The following is a 22,005-nucleotide window of genomic DNA, read 5'->3' on the forward strand; positions in this document are numbered from 1 at the left end:
ACAAAAAGATAATTCTTACGTTTTGACCTGTTCATTGTTGTCAGTTCTTGTTCAATTGTCTTATTTCCTCACTCATTTATCCAAAATGTCTCACTTTATTGCTTGTAAGATCAGCTGTTCTAAGTTTTCTCATTATTTGAGCTGAGCTTTCCTGTAGCTCAGTGGTAAGAGCATTGCGTTAACAATGCAAGGTTATGGGTTCGATCCCAGTGGATTGCAGATACCTAAGTAAAAATGTATAGGATAATGCTAAGTAAGTTGCTTTAGATACAGGCGTTTTCCATAAATGTGTTTAGGGTTGATGTATGTTTGCTTTGATTTAATAAAAAAACAAGTATTTACTTCCTACTCTTAATGTCTCTATTTTATTTCACATCTAGTATTTTAGCTACTGAGTATGTATGTTTTATATTATACATCGGCACCAATATTTGGCACAAACTATGCATTTTTTTTACAGCTAAGCTGTAGCTCAGTTGTATTTTACCAAAGAAAGCATCTTGACTTGGATTAGTTTTTCTTTGAAAGGAGGAAAGAAAAGTTGTTTGAAATGTCAATCAGATAACCTGTTTCAATGGGAAGTACATAGAAAACTTGTTTTGTTACTCGATTTACGGCACACCCAGCATTTGCGTGTGTCAGCACAACACTTTTTACGTTAGAGATGAAAGTCTGATTATTTATTGTTGTATAGTCTGTATGCAGTTCTTATGGCAATTATAATAGCAAATAAAAGAAATATAATTATTTGTCCTGAAGACAGAAACTATTCAAAGGTAACTCTCCCAATGCAATGTGCATTTTCCATGCCGTCGTTCAGACTCAGGATTGATTAACTGTAAATCAATTCCTGAAAAAAATAGATCAAAATTAGATCATAATATTCATTTTCATAACCGAGCAAAAAATTTTAGATTTTTACAGACCACTTTGACCCCACCTATCCAAAATCATAAAATTTTAGCCCAAGCTCATCCATATTAAAAAACTTTAATAATAATGTTTAGTGTACCTCTGAATAGCCACCTACATATTGAACAGTGACACTCATTTGTGAAGTGTCAATGAGTTGCTGACAAGCACTGGTGAGATAAAAGATTTAACGGCTAAATGTTTGTTGTTTTTGTCTTTGGTGGCATTGTAAGTTCTGGTTTTGTGTCTGTTGCTTCATCTGTTGATTAATTTGTATATGTCCCAAGATGTCCCAATCTTAAAAATACACAAAACATTCGTTTTGACGAAATATTTGGAAATGCTAATATCCTTACATACCACATGTGCTACATGTAGCGATTTTAGCTGCACGTTAAAATAAGGATGAGTTTAACTAAACAAATATGATGCTCCACCAGATCTATCGAGATCATATCCATAAAAATTAGTTATTTAAAACGTCAATTTCAAGGAATTAGTTTAGCTCAAAGGAAAATACGTATAATAATTGTCATTACACATAAATATCTTACAATTTTTTGATTAGCAGTATAGTGATAAAAATCCTATATGTATTCGTCCTGCAAATGCATCAATGATTTTATACACTAACGCTATCTCATGACCATTAGTAACATGACTTTACCAAACAGAACTTAGAACAGCATAGATCTAAAAAATTAAAACACAGTTTAAGTGTCCTGTTTGTGAGCATGAGCACAGAAAACCCATCACACATGCCTTTTTTTTTATTAAACTCTTCTCTATTTGGTAAACATAATGACGATTGCATAAACACAAACAAATACATGAAACACAAACGCGCTAGGAAGCGCAGAGAGAGTGAGAGTAAGAGAGAGAGAGGGCATGGCCACGAGGCAGGTAAAACATGTCTGAAAACCAATAAAATCATCTTTAACAAAGAAGCAAGCTCTTAACGCAGCTATTTTATATATAGAATCGGATACTTGCTATCTTGGTGCTGGACCAATATCCGTATGCGCGTGGATGGAAATCTTGAATGGTTTCAGAATGCAGTCCTGTTGAAACGCTGAGTTTATGATCTGAGTCCGAAGTTCCATGGCCTAATTGAACTTCCCAGAGAGGAGCCGTAAGAGGAGCCGTAATCCCTTGGATTGTCCTCCGCGTTCTCTTTCTTTTCCCTTCCAATTCCTAAATTCCCCCGAAGTGGATCGGTGATGGTGCTTTTAAATGCATACCTGCCCTAGCCCCAGGTAGCCTGCGGGCCAATGCCATGAAAGTGATAAGTGGGCCAGAGAAAGTTCCTGTTTCTCATGGTGCCTCATTTGCACAGCTCTGACAGTATGGTCAGTTTGCATTTAATACCTAAACTTAGTTATGTACATAGTGTGATCCATGCTATGTTTTTATAACATAGCACATCATATAGGGAATTCAGAGAGGTGTAGTTACATATGAAACATGCAAGGCATTGAACTGTGAATCATCCCAACGTATGAATACATCAAATGAACCCTAAATCAAAACTTGTATATTTAACAGTTACAGACTATTTTAAATGGGACGAGCGCCAACACACAACCTAGACATTTAGATATATTTGCACAAAAAGGATAGATTAAATCACATACGTTCCCATTTGTCAGAGAAGTTTCTCTGGTTAACCTTAGATGTTAAGTTACAGATGAGACAGAGACTTCTCACCAATGCTTTGAAGCTTAGTAGTCGTAAATATCCTACAGAGAAACCAAAGGGTTATCACCCTCTCGGTGAGAGTTCAAAACCTAAAACCAGACCCCTGGAGCCAGGTTTGCTATGGTCTTTTGATGATGGTATCTAGAAACCAGGACCAAAGGGAGTGAGAGGGTTTATGGCTCTCCTCTCAATGATCCAGTCACTACATACTGTCACAGTTGGTTTATGTTTTGGTTGGTTTTTTCCTTCCGGGGCTGATTTCATTATTAGTTAATTAGTTCCTCACCTGTTTCAGTTTCCCTTGATTACGTTTTCCCTTGTATTTAACCTCAGTTTGTTGTCTGCTATTATTTAATGTTAATGTGTGTTTTGTTTGTGGTTCCTGTTTTCATTTGGATTGTTTATTAAAAGTATCTTTTTGTTGGATTACCCTTTTGAGTATGCTCTCTTCTGCCAGCACACGTGACGCATACACTTACTTTTAATTAGTATGTTTTAGTAGTTAGTAAATTTCAAACATTTGTTTCTCTTTTGGTAGTTTTCTGCAGTTGTAACAAGAGCTCTTGTCTTCAGATTTGACAATTTGTCACTGTTATAGAGTAGGCGGGGCGAGACCGTGGTTCGAGTCCGGTGAGTAATTGTGAATTAGCGCCAGCTGTGCGCACACCGGGCTCGAATCACGTAGGAGATTGGGAGCATATAAAAGGAACGAGCGACCGGACCGTCGAAGAGAGAGGACCGGGCCCGAACATATGTTAAGTTTTTATTTATTTTTTTGTGATTTGTATTTGTGTTTTGTTCGCCGGCGGTCGTCCGTGAGGGGCCGCCGGCTTTTAATATTTCTGTTATTAAATGTTTGCCGGTTCCCGCCTCCTTCCTTCCCTTTTATGGAGATTTATTACAGTCACTATTTTCACAAACATTTCATCTTTTAAATTTTTACTAATTTCACAACGGATGATTAAAAAAATGCATTAAATTCTTGTTTATGTCTCGTTTATGAGGAATTCTTTTTTCATACTCTATAAAATGTTTATCTCTGTTTTGCATTTCCATCTATACTTTTTATCTGCCATCAACGATTCTTTCACGGTTGGGCATTGCAAGGCAACGTTTATTTATATAGCACAATTGATACAAAAAAGTAATTCAAAGTGCGTTAAAAAGAAATGATTTCACAAAGAAAAACGATACTTAACGAATGAGTTCTTTAGTTAAAATCACAAGTGCTTAAGAAAATTGGTTTAATTCCACCTGACAAATGTGTTTCTAGTTAGATGAAGTAAAAATAATTAAATCGGACGAAGATAGAGGGAGATGGAGTGAACTCTAAACAGAGAAAGAGTTAGAGTGGGAATCTGAACCCAACTGTGATTCTCTCCCTACAATAAACTTTGCTCATTTTATTAAAAAAATCACTTTGTCTCCTGCCTGCTGTTCTTCCCCTCTGACAGCCATGTCTGTAGGATAGTCAGATCTATCAGGTTTGGCATATGAAGAATATGGAACACTACTATGGTATCATTTTGATCAATAACAAGATAGTAAAATCTATCAAATCTTTGTCCTTAGAAAAGCATTTATTTTTCATCCTGAGGTTGACAATTGCAATAATTGCCCAATCAATAATGGCCAACCAAAGAATGTTGGATTATATTCAACTCGGTGCACCCCAAGGAGTCTCAAGAGAGAATTCTGCTGTTTTAGGCCAAGGGATTCAGTTATAACCAGTAGCAAATTTTTCAGGACCAATAGATGGATCTGTGTCTAGTCTACATTGACATGTATGTTTTGTATCAATATCCCAAAGAGTTGGCAAGAGACGGCCTCAAGTCCATTTCGATTTATCAATTTTATCTGTGCAACCTATTTTGCCCCCCAAAAAGCTTTTGATCACTTTTTTTGTGTGACTGTCCATCATTGTAACAAAATAACATAATTTTATGCAAATCAGACCATTGGTAGTAGTTTGAAATGCTTACTAAAAAGAATGACAACTAAAAGGAAAAGAAGGCAGATAATTTAATAGGTTTAAAATAGGTTTCATAGATAAAATTGATATATCAAAATGGACTTCAGGCCGTCTCTTGCAAACAACAAATAAATCAGACTGTCATTGCTAATGTAAAAAGTGTTGTATTGACACACGCAAATACTGGGTGTGCCGTAAATCGAGTAACCAAACAAGTTTTCTATGTACTTCCCATTGAAACAGGTTTTCTGATTGACATTTGAAACAACTTTCCTTTCCTCCTTTCAAAGAAAAACTAATCCAAGTCAAGATGCCTTCTTTGGTAAAATACAACTGAGCTACAGCTTAGCTGTAAAAAAATGCATATTTTGTGCCAAATATTGGTGCCGATGTATAATATAAAACATACATACTCAATAGCTAAAATACTAGATGTGAAATAAAATAGAGACATTAAGAGTAGGAAGTAAATACTTGTTTTTTATTAAATCAAAGCAAACATACATCAACCCTAAACACATTTATGGAAAACGCCTGTATCCAAAGCAACTTACTTTGCATTATCCTTGCATTTTTACTTAGGTATCTGCAATCCACTGGGATCGAACCCATAACCTTGCATTGTTAACGCAATGCTCTTACCACTGAGCTACAGGAAAGCTCAGCTCAAATAATGAGAAAACTTAGAACAGCTGATCTTACAAGCAATAAAGTGAGACATTTTGGATAAATGAGTGAGGAAATAAGACAATTGAACAAGAACTGACAACAATGAACAGGTCAAAACGTAAGAATTATCTTTTTGTATAACAATTATGTTATGTTATATTGTATAATATAACAATTTATAACAAAGGCTATCTGAAAAATTAAACTAAAAATCACAAAAAGTAAACACGAAAGAAACATGCAATTTAAGAAATGTAAAAATGTTCTTGACTTCACATGGTGAGGATACACACTTGTGTAGTAAAATGGGTCAAAAGTCTTGAGCAACACTGTTGATATATAGTGAGGGATCCACGTTGCGTGCATGATGACAATTCGAGGGTAGAGTATAAGGATTACATCACAAACTCATTTCTTAAAGCATATCTATTTAATGGGACAACGTGTCAACACAAAACTTGGATTCATCCTTCAAGTAGTTAGTTATTTATCAACTGATTCATTTACTGACGCACTGGTTTATAGAGATATTGTTACAATGTTAATAGTGTCTCTATATGACTACATCCATCTTTACCTTAAGTAACGCGTAAGATTCGGATTGGGTAGTGCCCATGGACTTCCCACTTGTCTACACCACTGAAAGACATAAGGTGAAGGTCAGTTAAAATGCTACTTATATGCATGTTTGCCAATACTTCTAGAGCAATTAAGAAAAGAAGATGAAAAGACCAAAACATTTGTCTAAATCAGATAAGACTAGGCTTAAAACAAGAGGTAACATCTAATCTTTTAAATGGAAGAACTTTCTAAAATCGGAAACCCTGGCAAATCTATCTTGGTAGCTCTATATGTTTTTTAAACATTTAAAACCCCATTTACAGCGTTTCACAAGACACATCTACATAAATCTAGATTTCTTTACTCTGATAGATATACTTTAATGCAACTACACTTTACCAATCACATATAATGCACAATCCAGCACACAAACAGTCAGATCTGTCTGGAAAAACATTAAAAGCTTTTTACACGTACAGGAAAATACAGTGGTACTTAAATAAAACTTGCAGAGTGGCCTTCTCTTGCTATTATTTTTAATACGTTCTGTTGGTTTCTGTCAGAAAAGGAATTATATTCATGACATGTGAGTGAAAAGCATGCAACACAAGAAAAGAATGACAATTATATAAAACATGCCCAGTTGATTCAACTTATACTTTGTTCGTGTAAAGTTTAGATCTGAAGAGAACCGTTAAAAAACAACTTTTAACCATTTGGTTAACACTTACAAATATATGCCCTTACTTGGGCAAATAGAAGCGCCCGGACTCGGGCAAACACAGAGATCGGAGCCCTCTCCCCGGACAGCACAGACCAAATACGCATATTATATAATCTGCTTAACTAATCTGCCACCCATTTAATTATTTGCTAAAGCGAACTCGTGAAACTACTATATTCTCAGTCTGATGCAGTCTCATGAGTTGAGCTGTGAAAGGTGGATGCGGGGGTTTTTGAGTCCTCCTAAAATACTTTGATCTATTACCATAAACACAATCATAGCAACAACTCTAGTAACAGAAGCTACATTTAACTATAGGGGATAGCACCATCCTCCTTGTAGATCTTAAGACATCATCTGAAACTTAACATTTATTCAATAAAACAGTGTAGAACTATGACAATTGAAGATGAAGATATTGACTAGTTTTTGTTTTTGTTATTCCTGGTTTTAAAAGTTTAACCCTAAACCACGTGTAGTACATGTTCGACTTTTTGTATGCCAAAATTATCAAATAGAGTCACTAACAGAAACATTAAAGATTTTCTGTCACACCAGATCGTAGACACACAGACACACAGAAAATCAGTCAGGATGGAAACCCAAACCTTTTTTTTGGTTCTTTGTTTTAAGACTATACCATTTGTTAGAAACGCACCCCTTAGAGGTGATAACAAACAACAATCCCCCATTCCTCCATGACCAGGAAGAACATAACAGGGCATGTAGTTGAATCAAAAAGATATAGTTTATGCCACAATGATGAAATGGTGACCCAAAAACTTTAATCATTTATCAGATAAAAACCTTCAACCCACAATCAACTTACTCTTAGATGGAAAAACAACTATCTCTCTCTAATTTAAAAACACAACTGTCAGGTTTCAAACTGTGACATGAAAGCTGCAGGGTTACATGCCCGCAGGATTAAATCCCAATGAATTGCAGGGATTGGCCTACAACAACAAAAGTAGTAAAATAGAAACTGTCAAACACGAATAACAGATCTTAAAAACCACAGCTTACTTTGATTGACTTGTCAAATGACTTGTCTAAGATAGTAGGGGACAGTCACACTTTGATAAGATTGCAAATTGAGACTTGAGGTTCACTCAATAGCATGATACAAGCCATAAAACAAGGAAACAACACTCTTAGAAGAAAAACCCACATACAACATCTATTTTATCTCACTCTATTTTAAAAACGTCTTTCAGATATAGCCTGTAGTACAATCAAACAGGATGAAAACACACCTTTTTGATTGGGAGTGATGAGGGGGGTGGATGTAGAAAGTTAGACCCTGTCAGGTCTCTGGTCTAGCGTCTGTGTTTTTTTTTTTATTATGTCTTGTTAGGGTTGTCGGGCACCTGGGTTTTGTTATTCCTAGTTTGTCACTTATTCAGTGTCTGCGTTTCGACCACTTCCCTCGTTACCTTGTTTACTCCTTCATCATTAGTTTATACTATTCCCCTGGATTTTCTGATTTTCCCCTCTCTTTGTCCAGCTGTTCCTTGTTTTCTTCCAGCCCACTTTCCCTTATATTCCCTGTGTCTTCTCTTGTCCGATGTCAGTCCGTTTGGTTTAATCACCCGTGGGTTGTCCACTCCAGTCCACTCCAGTCCAGTCCAGTCTTGTGATTAATATCACCTTGTCTTGTCCAGTCTCCAGAGTTGTTAGTCTGCAACCGGAATCTACACTTGTCTCACTCTCTGCTTACTCAAGTATCTACGACTGCCATTATCTCTTCTCAAGGGATCTTGCTGCTACCTCCAGCTGCCTGGGGAGCCCACTGGTTTGCTGCACATGTGATTGCCGTCCTGACATCTGACCTCTTGGTTCTTAACCGGCTGTTAGTTGTGGGGATTGTGGCTACGGACTTCCACTGTCAAGCATACAGGATTACCAGGGTTGTGCTCGTCATCTCCCGCTCGAGGTAGCTACAGCAGTTTGTCTCAAGCCTCTCGCTGGAAGGAATCAAACCAGTTGAACTGTCATCACCAAGTGGATTCTTCCTTGGCTCTCGCTGGAAGGAATTAAACCAGTTGAACCGTCATCAGGGGGATTCTTCCTAGCCCTCGCTGGGCGGAATTATGTGTCTTGATCTGCTTTCAGCAGGTGGAATTATCCTTGGCCCTCACGGGGCGGAATTACCTTTTAGCCTGTCTGCAGCAGGTGAACTTTTTCCTTTGCCCTTTCTGGGCGGACTCGTTTTGTTTTTGTGAGTTAAGTCTCTGACTATTTTTTTCCCTGCTGATATAGGCACCTCTCTGTGCAGTCCCGGCCGAGCCCTCGAGCCTTTGACTTTTGCTGCCTTGACGTTCTGATTATCTGTCTTGTGTCTATGATTCCCTGTACAAGCCCTTTTTGTGCTGGGTCGAATAAAATCAACCTTCACCTGCATCTGACTCTTGAGTCGTTCATAACAAGACCCACCTAAGGAAGGGTTGGGGTCAGATGAGTCGCCAACAACAGCCATAAAACATAACTGTCATCAGGTTGACTGTTTGACAGAAACTTTGACAGGTGGTCATAAATAAATCAACATTTTGAAGTATTTGGAGTAATGCGTTACAAAAGAAATGTATTACAGTAACGTATAACGTTTTGCTTTAACGCAGTAGTGTAAGGCATTACTAATCAATTTTCAGTAATATTTTACTCTGTACATGTTCACTAACGCTTGCGTTACATAAACTTTTTGCCCGCGAGACATTAAAAACTCAAAAATCCCGCAAGTAAGTTCTGTTTCCTGTTCGTGAATAGACGCGTGTGGTGTCATTCATCTCCCTCTGGCTGACATGATTTCAGTCTCTGAGCTAAAAGTCTGAGGCAATTAGCCCCGCCCGGTGCGCTGTAAACCTAGCGCCAGAGGCTATATGGGGAGTCTGCATACCTGGAGCATGCAGCCCCTGGGGTTCCTTATTTCTCCAGTAGGGGGAGCATGCAGTTTTACGCCCCTGCTGTGTAATTCATACAAGTTCAGAGAAATTTATTTTGCGAAAACTTTTGGAAATTACAAGACCGTACAACTGCATGATCATTTAATCTTTTTTTTATTATTTCCAAGTATTATTACAAATGAGATCAATAATATCACAACATAATAGGCCTGATTAGCCAGCCAACAACTACTGTTAAGAAAACAAGACACACGATTAATTGACCACTAACAATCACAAACATGATAAAACCCACATAAGGTGCACATACATTTTAATCCAGATCATTAAGTTAAAATATTCATTGGAAGATATCAAAGAGGTATATTGTATGTACAATAGATAATTGGATCATCTATTTAACAACTCAAATCAAGATCCATATGGGGCTTATGTTTTCAATTTGAGTTTAACATGTTTGTGATTGTTGGTGCTCAATTATTGATTTTTTTTATAAAAAACTTGAGTATGTGTGCAGCTAAACTGAAATGGTTTATATATGATATATAATGCAAGGTAACAGGGTCAGAAGAATATCTTACCAGGAAAGGCCATCTCGCATTGACTACAGAGACAAAATGAGAATAAATTATAAAGAAAATAAATTTGAAAATGAGTAAGAGTAAGAGATATCGAGTTGGCATACACGTGGTTAGCTAAGGTTGATCCAGACACAACATTGACCTGGTCACCAATAAGTATTAATTGTATTGTCTGAGTTTAAATTACACACAGACATATTTATATTATATATATGTGTTAAGATGTTTAAATTAATTCATAACAATATCAATTAATTGTTAAAAAAAATATGCATGTTGGGCCATTTCTTAGTAACAAAAATGATTGTTTACCATACCTTTAACCTCTACCATACCACCATTTCCGTGCGTAGCCTCGAGCACACATGGGTCTTTTTTAAAGGGACACCCAACCCAAAAATGAAAATTCTGTTATGGATTACTCTAGTCGTTCCAAACCTGTTCAAATGTCTTTGTTCAGTTGAACGCAAAAATATTTGGTAGAATGTTAGAAACTGAAAATGATTTTGCACCATTGACTACTATAGCAAAAAAGATTGTAATGGTAGTCAAAGGTGACCCAGAAGTTTCTGCTTTCCTAAATCCCCCAAAACATCTTTTGAGTTAAACAGAACAAAAAATATATACAATTCTGAGACTAGTAATATTACTATAATATTACAACTAATATTGTAAAGTAAGGGATTACTATTAAATAACAGTAACAAGTAATCTGTAATGTATAACAGTTTGGAAGTAACTTCCACAACACTGACAGTATATGATAACACTACTGGTTTGTTTTTGGTTATCTTTACGGAAATAAAACGTTAGTTTCTTGGTTTCTATAACGTTAGGGTAACGAACGTTATGGAAACCAGAAACTAGCGTTCTATTAACGTAAAAAACCTGGAGAACCAAAAAAGAACCTTAGAAAATAACGTTCTGGGAACCGAAAACGTCTCGGTTACTTCTGTAACCTCAGGTCCCTGATGGAGGGACACGTTGTGTCGAGCCGACAGAGTGGCCCAACCCGCAGCTCTGTAAATATCTGCCAGAGAGGCGCCTCTGGCCAGTGCCCAGGAGGTGGCTATACCCCGTGTGGAATGAGCCCTCACTGCCAATGGGCACGGGAGATCTTGTGATCGGTATGCCGCCGTGACGGCATCCATGATCCATTGTGACAGTGTCTGTTTGGAGACAGCCCTCCCCTTCTGCTGTCCTCATAAACAGACAAAAGAGCTGGTCAGAGCTCCTGAAGCTCTGCGTGTGGTCCAAGCAGAGGCGCAGTGCGCGTACTAGACACAACACGGATGAGGTTGGGTCTTCCTCCCCAAGTGTAAGCGGCTGCAAGCTCACCACTTGGTCCCGAAAGGGAGTAGTCGGAACTTTGGGGACGTATCCGGGCCTGGATCTCAGGATAGCGTTAGAGTTGCCGGTCCCGAATTCAAGGCAATCTGGGGACACGGAGAATGCTTATAGGTCCCCTACCCTCTTGAAGGAAGCGAGCGCCACCAAGAGGGCCATCTTACTCGAGAGGTGAGGATGATTAGAACCTCCGAGGGGCACTAAGGGGGGCCCAAAGAGGCCCGCCAAGACCACATAAAGGTCCCAAGAGGGTATGGAGAAGAGACTAGGCAGATCCCGCCTTCTCGCGCCCCTTAGGAACCTGATGATCAGGTTCTTCTGTCCTAGAGACTTTCCATCAACTGCGTCGTGATGAGTGGCGATAGCGGCTACATACACTTTCAGTGTGGAGGGGGAGATGTTATTCTCCAGTCTCTCTTGTAAGAAGGACAGCAAGATCCTGATCGAGCGCCCCTCGAGAGAGACACCAGGACAAGAAGAGGCACCATTTATAGGCATAGCCGCCTAGTAGATGGGACCCTAGCCTCGGTGATGGTCTCCACCACAGAGGGGGTAGTCTACTCAGGATCTCCTCGTCCCGTCCAGGGACCAGACATGGAGGTTCCAGAGGTCTGGCCTGGGATGCTAGAACGTGCCCTTCCCCTGAGAGAGCAGGTTCTTCGTCAGGGGAATGGGCCAGGGGGAGTCGTTGTCAATTGCATTAGCTTTGAGAAACCAAGTCCGGTTGGGCCAATACGGCGCAACTAGTATCACTTGGTGCCTCTCTTCCCTGACCTTGCACAGTGTCTGTGGAATGAGGCTCACTGTGGGGAAGGCGTACTTCTGCCTGTCTCGCGGCCAGCTGTACGCAAGGGCATCCGTGCCGAGGGGGGCCTCGGACTGGGAGTACAAAAGCAGGCAATGGGTGGTGTCATGGGAGGCGAACAGGTCTACTTGGGCCTGCACGAACCGCATCCAAATGAACTGGACAGTGCGGGGGTTGCGTCACCCCTCTCCGCGAGGCGTACGCTTACGAGAGTCAGCCCACTCTCTTTCTTGGGAACGATGAAGTACGGGCTTTAAAACCCACTGAACATTTTGGCTTGAGGGACGAACTCGACGGCCTGTTTCACCAGAAGGGTGGCGAACTCTGCCCGGAGTACGGGGGCGTCCCTGCCTCTGACTGATGTGGAGAGGATGCCCCGAAACTTGAGAGGGTTTCTGGCGAACTGGATCGAGTAACCAAGACGGAACATCCTCTGTAGCCACCGAGAAAGTGTGGGCAGCTCTTGCCAAGCTCCCAGGGACTGAGACAGGGGGACCAAGGGGACGGTCCACCCATGATTGCAACATCTGTATGAACGCTGCTTCAGCGTGCTGGACGCCCAGACACTTGATGCAGGCATTCAGCTTTTCCGCAATTTTGCACAAACGCCTTACAGCAGTCACTCCTCCGTGTCCGCTCTTTGTCTGCGCATGCACTCCTCCCCCTCCTCTCAAACATGACACTGGCTTCACCAGCTGATGATTGGCTGCTCTGCCTTAAGTCCCGCCTTTCTTGGTGTGATAGATTTATTGGTCAGCTCGTGCTGAGGAGGCGGGAATTTATGGTTATTTACATCTCCCTATTCAAGGTACTTTGAATGAGTGTTTATGCTTTCGAGGTTTTTAAATAATCTTGATATGTGTTTGGGAAGATGTTCTGTTTATGTTTTGTTGACATGTCAAAAGTTTTTTGTATTATATTTTGTTTTTTAGACAAATTGCTAATTGGGATATTGTTCAGCAGCTGGCTAAATTCGGTTATGTATGTGGCTTGCAATGTATAAAGTAACTGTGATGAAGAAGGCAGGGAATTGACGAGGAGGAGGGACAAATTTTCATTGTTAAGCATTGTATTTCTCAGTGTATTCCCAGTGGAATTGATTTTGAAATTTTGAGCATTGTTTGTTGATTAGCTGAATACTTTTGTGGATACTTACCTCGTTTGATTGTACCTGTTGAGGAGAAAAAAGTGAGAAATTATGTCATTGTTTGCATACCTGTTGAAGAACTATGAAAGAAAGGTGTATATTATTTTAATGTTTAAAAACAGTAAATTGTTACATTATTTATACCACCAGAGAAAATCCTTTGTGTGTATTTTTTTTATATCTTCCCTTTTCAAGGCCCAAGTAAGCAAAATTTAGCAGTCCTAGTCACAGTCCTGTCAGACCCATTTCACTATCAAGCTTACCACAGAAAAGAAAGAGGCAGGAGAAGATTGACACCTTTTTCAAGAGAAATCCTGTAAGTGAAGTTGAAAGCTGAAAGTTGAAAAATGTTGACATTAAACAACAGTAGGCTGTTGCAATTAGATATTGTTTGCATTTATTTTATATTATTATTTTTCAATATTCACTGAGGTTTGCTAATGCCACAGTTGTAACTGTTTGGCCATTTTCCTTTACCACTGCACCCTTGTTGAGGAGAGGAAGTTGCTGGAGGCATCAGTTTCAGAGAGTGCACAGGAAGGTTCACAGGTGGTATTGTTTCACGGGTGGTGCTTATTTCCATCCCAGGTGCTCGCATGTGTGTTTATATCAAATTCACAATTTCATTTCAAATGTTTTGATTAGGGTGTATGTGAGGATGTGACCAGGATTGAGGAAGAGAGAGATGAAGAGGGACGAAAAGACAGACACAAAGCGGGCAGACAAGAAGCAGACAGACAGGAAGCAGGCAGACAAGAAGCAGGCAGACAAGAAGAAGAAAGACAAGAAGCAGGCAGACAAGAAGCAGACCGACAAGAAGCAGACAGACAAGAAGCAGGCAGACAAGAAGCAGACAGACAAGAAGCAGGCAGACCAGAAGCAGGCATACAAGAAGCAGACCGACAAGAAGCAGACCGACAAGAAGCAGACAGACAAGAAGCAGACAGACAAGAAGCAGGAAGACAAGAAGCAGGCAGACAAGAAGCAGGCAAACAAGAAGCAGACAGACAAGATGAACACAGTGAGGGAGAGGTCAGAAAGGATAAGGATGAAGATGAAATGGTAAAAAGAGGAGCAGCGAACTCCGGCGTGGCTGTTACTCGCCATCAGTTCAGTATGCCCAATCAACCAGATCCACACCTGCAGTACTCTGCGATGATGGTTGGGACACGAGATGTGTCTGGAAAAGTGCAAGAGGCAGTGTGTTTGAGATATGTTGACAAGGATTTAGACCCTCATGAAGAATTTATTGGTTTTTATGAGGTTTCTTTTACAACTGGAGAAAATCTAGCAAAAGTAGTCATGGACATTTTTCAGCGCCTACACTTGCCTATCACTGGGATGTGTGGCCAAGCATACGATGGGGCCGCATATATGGCTGGCAAAAACAATGGAGCACAGGCCATTTTAAGAAAAATACAACCTCTGGCTCCCTATGTTCATTGTACTGCCCACTGTGTTAACCTGATTACACAGAGGTCCTGTACAGCCTCAATATTTATCCGAAATTCTCTGGATTGGGTCAATGACTTGGGAGTGTTGTTTGGGCAGTCAGGGAAACTAATGGACATATTTAAGGGAATTTCAAGGTCTGAGGAGGGTGAGGGTCCATCTCACTCTATAAGACCTCTGTGTCCAACGAGGTGTACGGTCGGCATGAGTGCCATCCGCACTGTGCTAAACCAGTACGAGTGAATAATCAAGACTTTGGCTGAGATGACAGTAAGTGAGTCTGATGCGGCTAGTAAGGCAAAGGGGCTAAATGAGACATTTCAGCAGGGAAATGTTGTCCTTGGACTTGTGTGTGCTTTGGAGATCACAGGGGAGTTGGAGGTTTTGATATGTCCCTCCAGCGCAGAACACAGACCCTAGATGGTATGCTTTCAGCGGTTTCCTGTGTTAAGGAATGTTTCAGCAAAAAGAGAAACACAGAGAGTTTTCAGGCTCTTTACACGAAAAGCAACAAGGATGTGTGAGACACTCCATCTCACTCCTATTGCCAAACCTTGTGTCCGTATCCCACCTCAGCGCTTCACAGGTAGTGCTCCTGCACATGTACATGTGTCCCCTTCTGACTACAACAGGACTGAATTCTACAAATTTCTGGATGTTGGTGACATGCAGTTTAGAGAAAGATTTGAGCAGGAGGGAATGCAAATGTTAAGGCACCTGGAACAAGTTCTCTTAACTGGAAAGATACATGGTGTTGTCCAACAGTACCCAGAAATCAACCCAGACATCCTCAAAGTTCAGCTTGCATTGTTCATAATGAAGTACAGCTTCAAGTCTAGTACTGAAATTGTTGATGTTCTTCAAGGGATGAATCCAGACGTCTGTGGTCTCTTTGACCAAGTCGAAACAGTAGCCTGACTCCTCCTAGTTGTAACAAAAATAATTTCGCCCTGGGATTATTAATGTATTTCTGATTCTTATTTTAACAAGTCTACTCTTGTGTATTTTCACAAAACAGTTTTGACTTACTTTTTGTGTGTTCCGAGTGCGCTTTTATACTTTTCTACTATCACTGATTTAAATGGGAAGCTTTTTATATATTTTATTTTATACCTTTTCCACCCTTCTGTTAATGTATTCATGGTTTTTATTGTTAACAAACAAACCACATCCATCCCCCACACTTTTGAAAAGCTTGTTTGACTCGCTTTTTGAAAAGCGAGTCAAACATTAGGCTGAATTTCATTGAGAAAGATTAGATTAGATTAGATTAGATTAGATTCAACTTGATTGTCATTACACATATACAAGTACAGTGTAACGAAATGTAGTTTAGGTCTAACCAGAAGTGCAATTAGCAAGTGCAGGCTATACAGTGTGAATAAATACAGAATACAATATTAGGAAATATTATTAGAAAGTGCTTTGTATTAAATATTGTCTTTATTTGCTATTATGTATTAATATTTATAAATATTACTTTAAACGTTTTATACAATATTTAATAATTATCTATACTTTTTAAGGCCCATACAATACAAAATATATTACAAATGTTTTGTTTAACCGGGCTACTTTTGCATAAAAAAACGAATGAGACGGCAATGTTGTGTAATATGCTCTGCTATTAGGATGGACCTTGCTCTCGTGTATTTAGAAGTAGCGCCTGCGCATTACGCATGGACTCAATCATAAAGGAAGACAAAATAAAATGCATTTACTAAAGTTCTCATCATTTTCAATTTGACCAACCCAGTTGGAAAGACTTACTTTCATTTAGTCCTTTCCTTTTTTTCTTCAGTGCCTATACACGAATGTCTCAAAATACTAATAAAACAAACGTTAAAACCTTAAAAGCGGTTGTAAACTGTACTACTTACACACAGCATCTGGAGCCCAACCCATAGTTTTTCACTAACGGCGTAATTTTTACGACGGACAGAGAGGGTTTGTGTGTGAGATCGTGAGCATAGTGTAAGGCGCTTTCTCTATTAACAGATGTCTGAAACTAAATGTTTTAGGACATTGACTGTTGCCTACTTAAAAACCTGTTATAGATCGGAACTTGGTCTGAATCGACATTGTTATTAGGTAAGACCTTCAATCATGTTCTTTGGATGCTGAAGTTAGGTTTATACAAGTTTGAAGCTTTTGAGGTTGAAGTTGTCACTTGGTTTGTTATGTTGGTTTCTATGCAAACATTTCATTTAAAGTGTAACCGAGATGCCCAAAGACCTCATTACAGCATTGGCCATGGTTTTTCTTAATTTATCTGTTGACATTTGGGAAGTCTAATTTGTTTTTTTAGACCCTGAGTGTGTTCATTATAGCACAGGGTAGGGCTGTTCTCTTTAATCTCGTTTAAGAGCAGAGGAGCAACTGTGTCCTGTGTTTCGGAAACGGTGGAGTTAATATTTTCGGTGATAAGATCGGCAGAATTTGTGAGTGTTTGATATTCTTTATTATCAGAAATAGATTGCTGTTATACTGTTCATACATTTTGTTACTTTAATCTTGTTACTTCATAGAGTCAAAGTCTAGTAATCTGCATGGGTCATTTTGAAATGTTTTTTTGCTTTATCGTTGTGCAATGACACTTAACCTTGAGCAATCATTTGATCTTATCTGAACAAATATAAAATTAAATGTGTCGTATGACACGGCTAAAACCAATATAATATTATCATTTGTTTTACACTTCATGCCATGTGTATACAGAATTATTTTCAACATACCGTTGTTTGTACCTCCTCTTTGCCCCGCCTCTCTCAAACGCCCAGATTTTTAACAAAGCTCATCGCTCTGAAAGGCGAGGTGTGCTATGATTGACCAGTTAACCAATGCGTAGTGATTGGTCGAATACTGCAAGTCTGTGATGTAAATTTAATGCCTCTTACCGTATTTGGAACATCAGGTTCCAAAGCAATTGTATTGACAGGTACGCCCACATTACTTGCGCATACGTGTGGGCGGTCCTAGTCAACTCATACCACAAACTGACGTAGATTTGTGGGGGTGTGGTTACACGCAGGTCTGGGTGAGCATACGCTTTTAGATAGAATTAATCTTTTGTTCAGACACGTTAATTTTTGCAATTTTATGTGTCTAATTCATGAATGGCCAACTTAAAAACAAACAAAGAAACAGAAACACAAGTGTCCGCACCATATCACCCCTTTAATTGGATCTGTTCTTTGTATGCATAAAAACATGTATCCCAAATTCAGGTATGTATCATTGTTTCATAAGTATTTTGAATATGGTTTATTCGAAAAGTAATCTTTGAGCCTTATCAAGTTTTGTGTCATCCATCAAACTGCTGAAAATCCTTATTATTAGAGAAGATAACGAAACATTAATACTTCCATTTGAATTATGCATTGTATTTCAGAGTTACTTTCATCAGAGGATTTAGATAAATGGATAGATAGGCACTTAATTGATCCCACATGAGAAATTGAGGCGCATTAGCACTGTGTAAGAAAGAGAGAAAAGTACTCATAGACAATCTGCTGGAATCATCAGTAGACACACAATAAAGTAAATAGTGCACTCTATATACTTACAATACATACAATTTACTTTCTTATAAACATATAGTGCACATAGGTCTATAATAATATTTATGACTCTTGAATAAAGAGTAAATTGAAGCATTATAAAGCAGTGCCAAGAGACAAAACTACTGCACCTGTTATTTTGCAAACAGAATTATTATTGCACAGATTGTGTTTTCAGGGATAGTAAAAGACAGTGGATTGTATTGCCCTATACTATTATACAATGGTTGAGCAGGGAATGAAGTACCAGGGAATCATTCAGAAATTAAATACGGCATTTTCTCCTTTTGTGAAGTCGATAAATATTTAAATTAAATCAGGCATGTATTGTTTCTTAGTGCTAAACTACTGAAAGAAGTTAATGATTTTTGTTTATGTTCTTGATGTCTTGGGTTTTGTGAGTGATAGAAGCTCAGTGCTGTGACCCTTTCTCTCCTGATGTCTCCTAACATTTGCATTAACATTGCATAACATTTGCATTCAAGCACTTCAGATGTGAGGGGAGGTTTTTTGGTGTTCTTCAAGACAATCATTGTGACAGCTGTTAAAAGGCCGGTTAATGCATAATCTGCCAGCCGTCTGCCGAGACTGACAACTCTACACATTCAATAATATTGAAGTAGGACAATGCAAAATTGTCAAAATAATTTTTATATTTGAAGAATTATTCAATATTTGTGTTCAGAAGAACCATATATTTTGCAAAGATACATGTCACATGAAGGACTACTAGTAGTATGTGCAAACACCAGTTGACAGTTGGACAGACTGGGTCTATGCAAAACAGGAAAGGGTTTCAAAATGAGATGCATTAGTAATCCCTCGCAAAGCTTGTAAAACCATATGCTTTGCATAAAAGACATCAAGACACTGGTGACACATGAACGACGTCTTTGTGTCGCACGTTACACATTTTGGTTAGAATTGTTTTTAAAGAAGTGCAACATGTTCTCACTTCCTCTGCAGGTACGTTGCTCTTCCTTTACTTGATCTGTTTTCCAGGCCTACGTACATTGAGCTACAAAATGTGTACAGATTTGAATAGTCTTAAAAGGTGTGTCTCTCAATGTTTGCCTGTAGGCTGTCATTGTAAAAAGTTATTATCTGTTGAATCTTTATAACCCTATATAACAATACATTTGTTATGCCCCATCTTTTTCTCTAGGCTTCTCACAATCACACTGGAAGATCCTCAATGGTCCTTGGTGATGATGAGTCTCAACATTCATGAACGCTGGATCTGAACAATCTTCAGAATACCATCAGTTCATCACTGGAACTCAAACTTGACAGGTTTTCGAGAATGCCTTGAATCCAAACATCACATCAGCCAGGAATCTCTTACTGTCCGTTAAGTCTAAACTTGAGTCAAAAATTGAAGTCATTGAGATGTTCGTAAACATGCGTCGATTCAGAAAATTTCATCTAAGGCTGATTGTTATGTTTTTTGCTACCCTACTGGTCATGGTAAACTGGGAGAGTATTGACAATAGAATTCTAGCCCATGTCAAGTCATACACATACCGCTACCTACATAATGGCTTCCAGTTTATCAACGCAAGCGTTAGAGTCAGTCCTGCGGAGGCTATAAGGTACAGCAATCACAAATACATCTTAAACCACGAAAAGAAATGTGGTGCAAAAGACATTCTGCTCTTGTTATTCGTGAAAAGCTCCTCTCAGAACTTTGAGAGAAGACACGCCATCCGCGCCACATGGGGGAACGAGGTGTACGTTGAAAACACGTTGGGGGTCACTATAAAGGTGCTGTTTGCTCTTGGTGTCCATCCTGAACAAAACAACAGAAAAATCCTTCACCAGCAATTGATCTTAGAGAACCAAAAATACAAAGACCTCATCCAGCAGGACTTCGTCGACACTTTCCACAATCTCACACTCAAGCTCCTCTTGCAGCTCAGCTGGAAAGAAAGCTACTGTCGCCACGCCAACTTCTTCATGTCTACGGACGATGACGTCTTCATCCACATTCCAAACCTAATTCGCTACTTGCAAGAGATTGCCCGCAGTGACAACAAAAACCTTTGGATAGGAAGGGTGCACCGCGGGTCTCCACCTGTACGGGATAAATCTAGCAAGTACTACGTGTCGCAAGATATGTACTCGTGGTTATCCTACCCAGACTACACCCCTGGGGCTGGATATGTCCTCTCTAAAGATGTGGCTACCAAGATCTATCAAGCTTCACGTACATTAAACGCTTCCCTTCACATCGACGATGTCTTCCTTGGAATTTGTGCCAAAATCATGGATATCTCTCCTAGGGATCATGTTTTCTTTTCAGGAGAGGGAAAAGCTCATTATCACTGTTGTATCTACAACCAGATGATGACCTCGCACGGCCATGTGAGTGACATCTATGAATTGTGGGGGCGCGTGACAGATCCTGTAGCTTGTCAAATTTCCTCAGGACTATTTTCGAGGCTCTACTGCACCCTTGTGAAAGTGAGGCTTTTATGCGTGCCATTTTGGTCATACTCATACCCATGCAAGGCAGCTTTTAAGTAAAACATGACCATTATTTGTTGTTTATGTATCAAGAAACGCAGGTTCTTCTGACCAAACTATGCTGTTATGACTGTCAAACTTCTCACTTACTCACTTACACTTTTAAGCAACCAAACATTGAATTTCATGTACCTTTTGGTTATAAAGTACTAAAGTTAATCAATCATTGGAGTTTGGGTTCCTCTCCACAGCAGGGCAGTGTAGGCATGCTCACCGGGACAATGCATTTAGTTATTAACTAGATATTACTCATTAGAATGATCTTAAGTGCTCTATAAACACCATGCACAGGGCTGTGTTTTAACTTTCTGTGATTTTCTAATTTGCTCCTGTAAAGCTGCTTTGGAACAATGCACATTGTGAAAAGGGCTATATAAATAACCTTGAATTGAATTAAAGTAGGATCTGTTTTTTGAGTATGGGATGGCATATAATATTTCCAGTTAGTTTATATTAGAAGTCAAATGGATTTACATAATATAAAATTTTACAGCAAGATATAGATCAGCTAAAAAAAATGAATGTGAAAAGTGGGTGTTGCTTACTGGAACAGATGTAGTGAGCACAAAATAAGCAGGGTGTGAAAAACATAACTAATTAAAGCACAAGAAAGTTAACAATAAGAACTGTAAAATGTACTCTTAAATAACTTGTTTAGGATAATTCAGGTTTTAAAGGGATACTACACCCAAAAGTGAAAATTGTGTCATTATCGTTGTTTCAAACCTGTATAAATTTGATATTTGGAAGAATGAGTATAGTATTTATTTTCCCTACTATGGGCAGTAAATGGGGGATGAGATCTGTTTGGTTACAGACATTCCAAATATCTTCCTTTCTGCTCCGCAGAACAAAGAAATTCATAAAGGAATCTGAGGGTGAGTAAATTACAGAATTGTAATATTTGGGTGAACCATCACTTTAAAATCGCTATGTGCAATCTTTAATTAACAGGCCAAACAAATTTTATTTATACTTGAATGTGACAATCTTAATAAAATTTGATTTTATGCTTTTCATAAAAGCTTTTATTCTATTTGATTACCTTTGGTTTATGGGACACTCGATAGACATGTGGAAATGGCCTGGATTAACATTTCAAATTTGTGCGGATGCATGTCTGAAACGGCAATGGTTTTTTGACCAAT

The 22,005-nt window shown here is 39.0% G+C and overlaps 1 protein-coding gene across 2 annotated transcripts; it reads left to right on the forward strand.

Annotated features, from left to right (window-relative positions):
- The first annotated feature begins 16,728 nt into the window (after positions 1-16,728).
- Positions 16,729-21,782, forward strand: LOC130416158 (lactosylceramide 1,3-N-acetyl-beta-D-glucosaminyltransferase B-like). Of its 2 annotated transcripts, XM_056742242.1 has the most exons (3): positions 16,787-16,862; positions 19,298-19,385; positions 19,497-21,782. In XM_056742242.1, the coding sequence occupies exon 3, from the start codon at positions 19,721-19,723 to the stop codon at positions 20,855-20,857; it is 1,137 nt and encodes a 378-aa protein (XP_056598220.1). In that variant the 5' UTR covers positions 16,787-16,862; positions 19,298-19,385; positions 19,497-19,720; the 3' UTR covers positions 20,858-21,782. The 2 variants fall into 2 exon arrangements, with proteins under 2 accessions (XP_056598221.1, XP_056598220.1); XM_056742243.1 differs by lacking the exon at positions 19,298-19,385 and having other exon boundaries at positions 16,729-16,862.
- Positions 21,783-22,005: the final 223 nt, after the last annotated feature.

This window comes from Triplophysa dalaica, chromosome 3 (assembly GCF_015846415.1).
Source record: "Triplophysa dalaica isolate WHDGS20190420 chromosome 3, ASM1584641v1, whole genome shotgun sequence".
NCBI classification, from domain to species: Eukaryota; Metazoa; Chordata; class Actinopteri; order Cypriniformes; family Nemacheilidae; genus Triplophysa; species Triplophysa dalaica.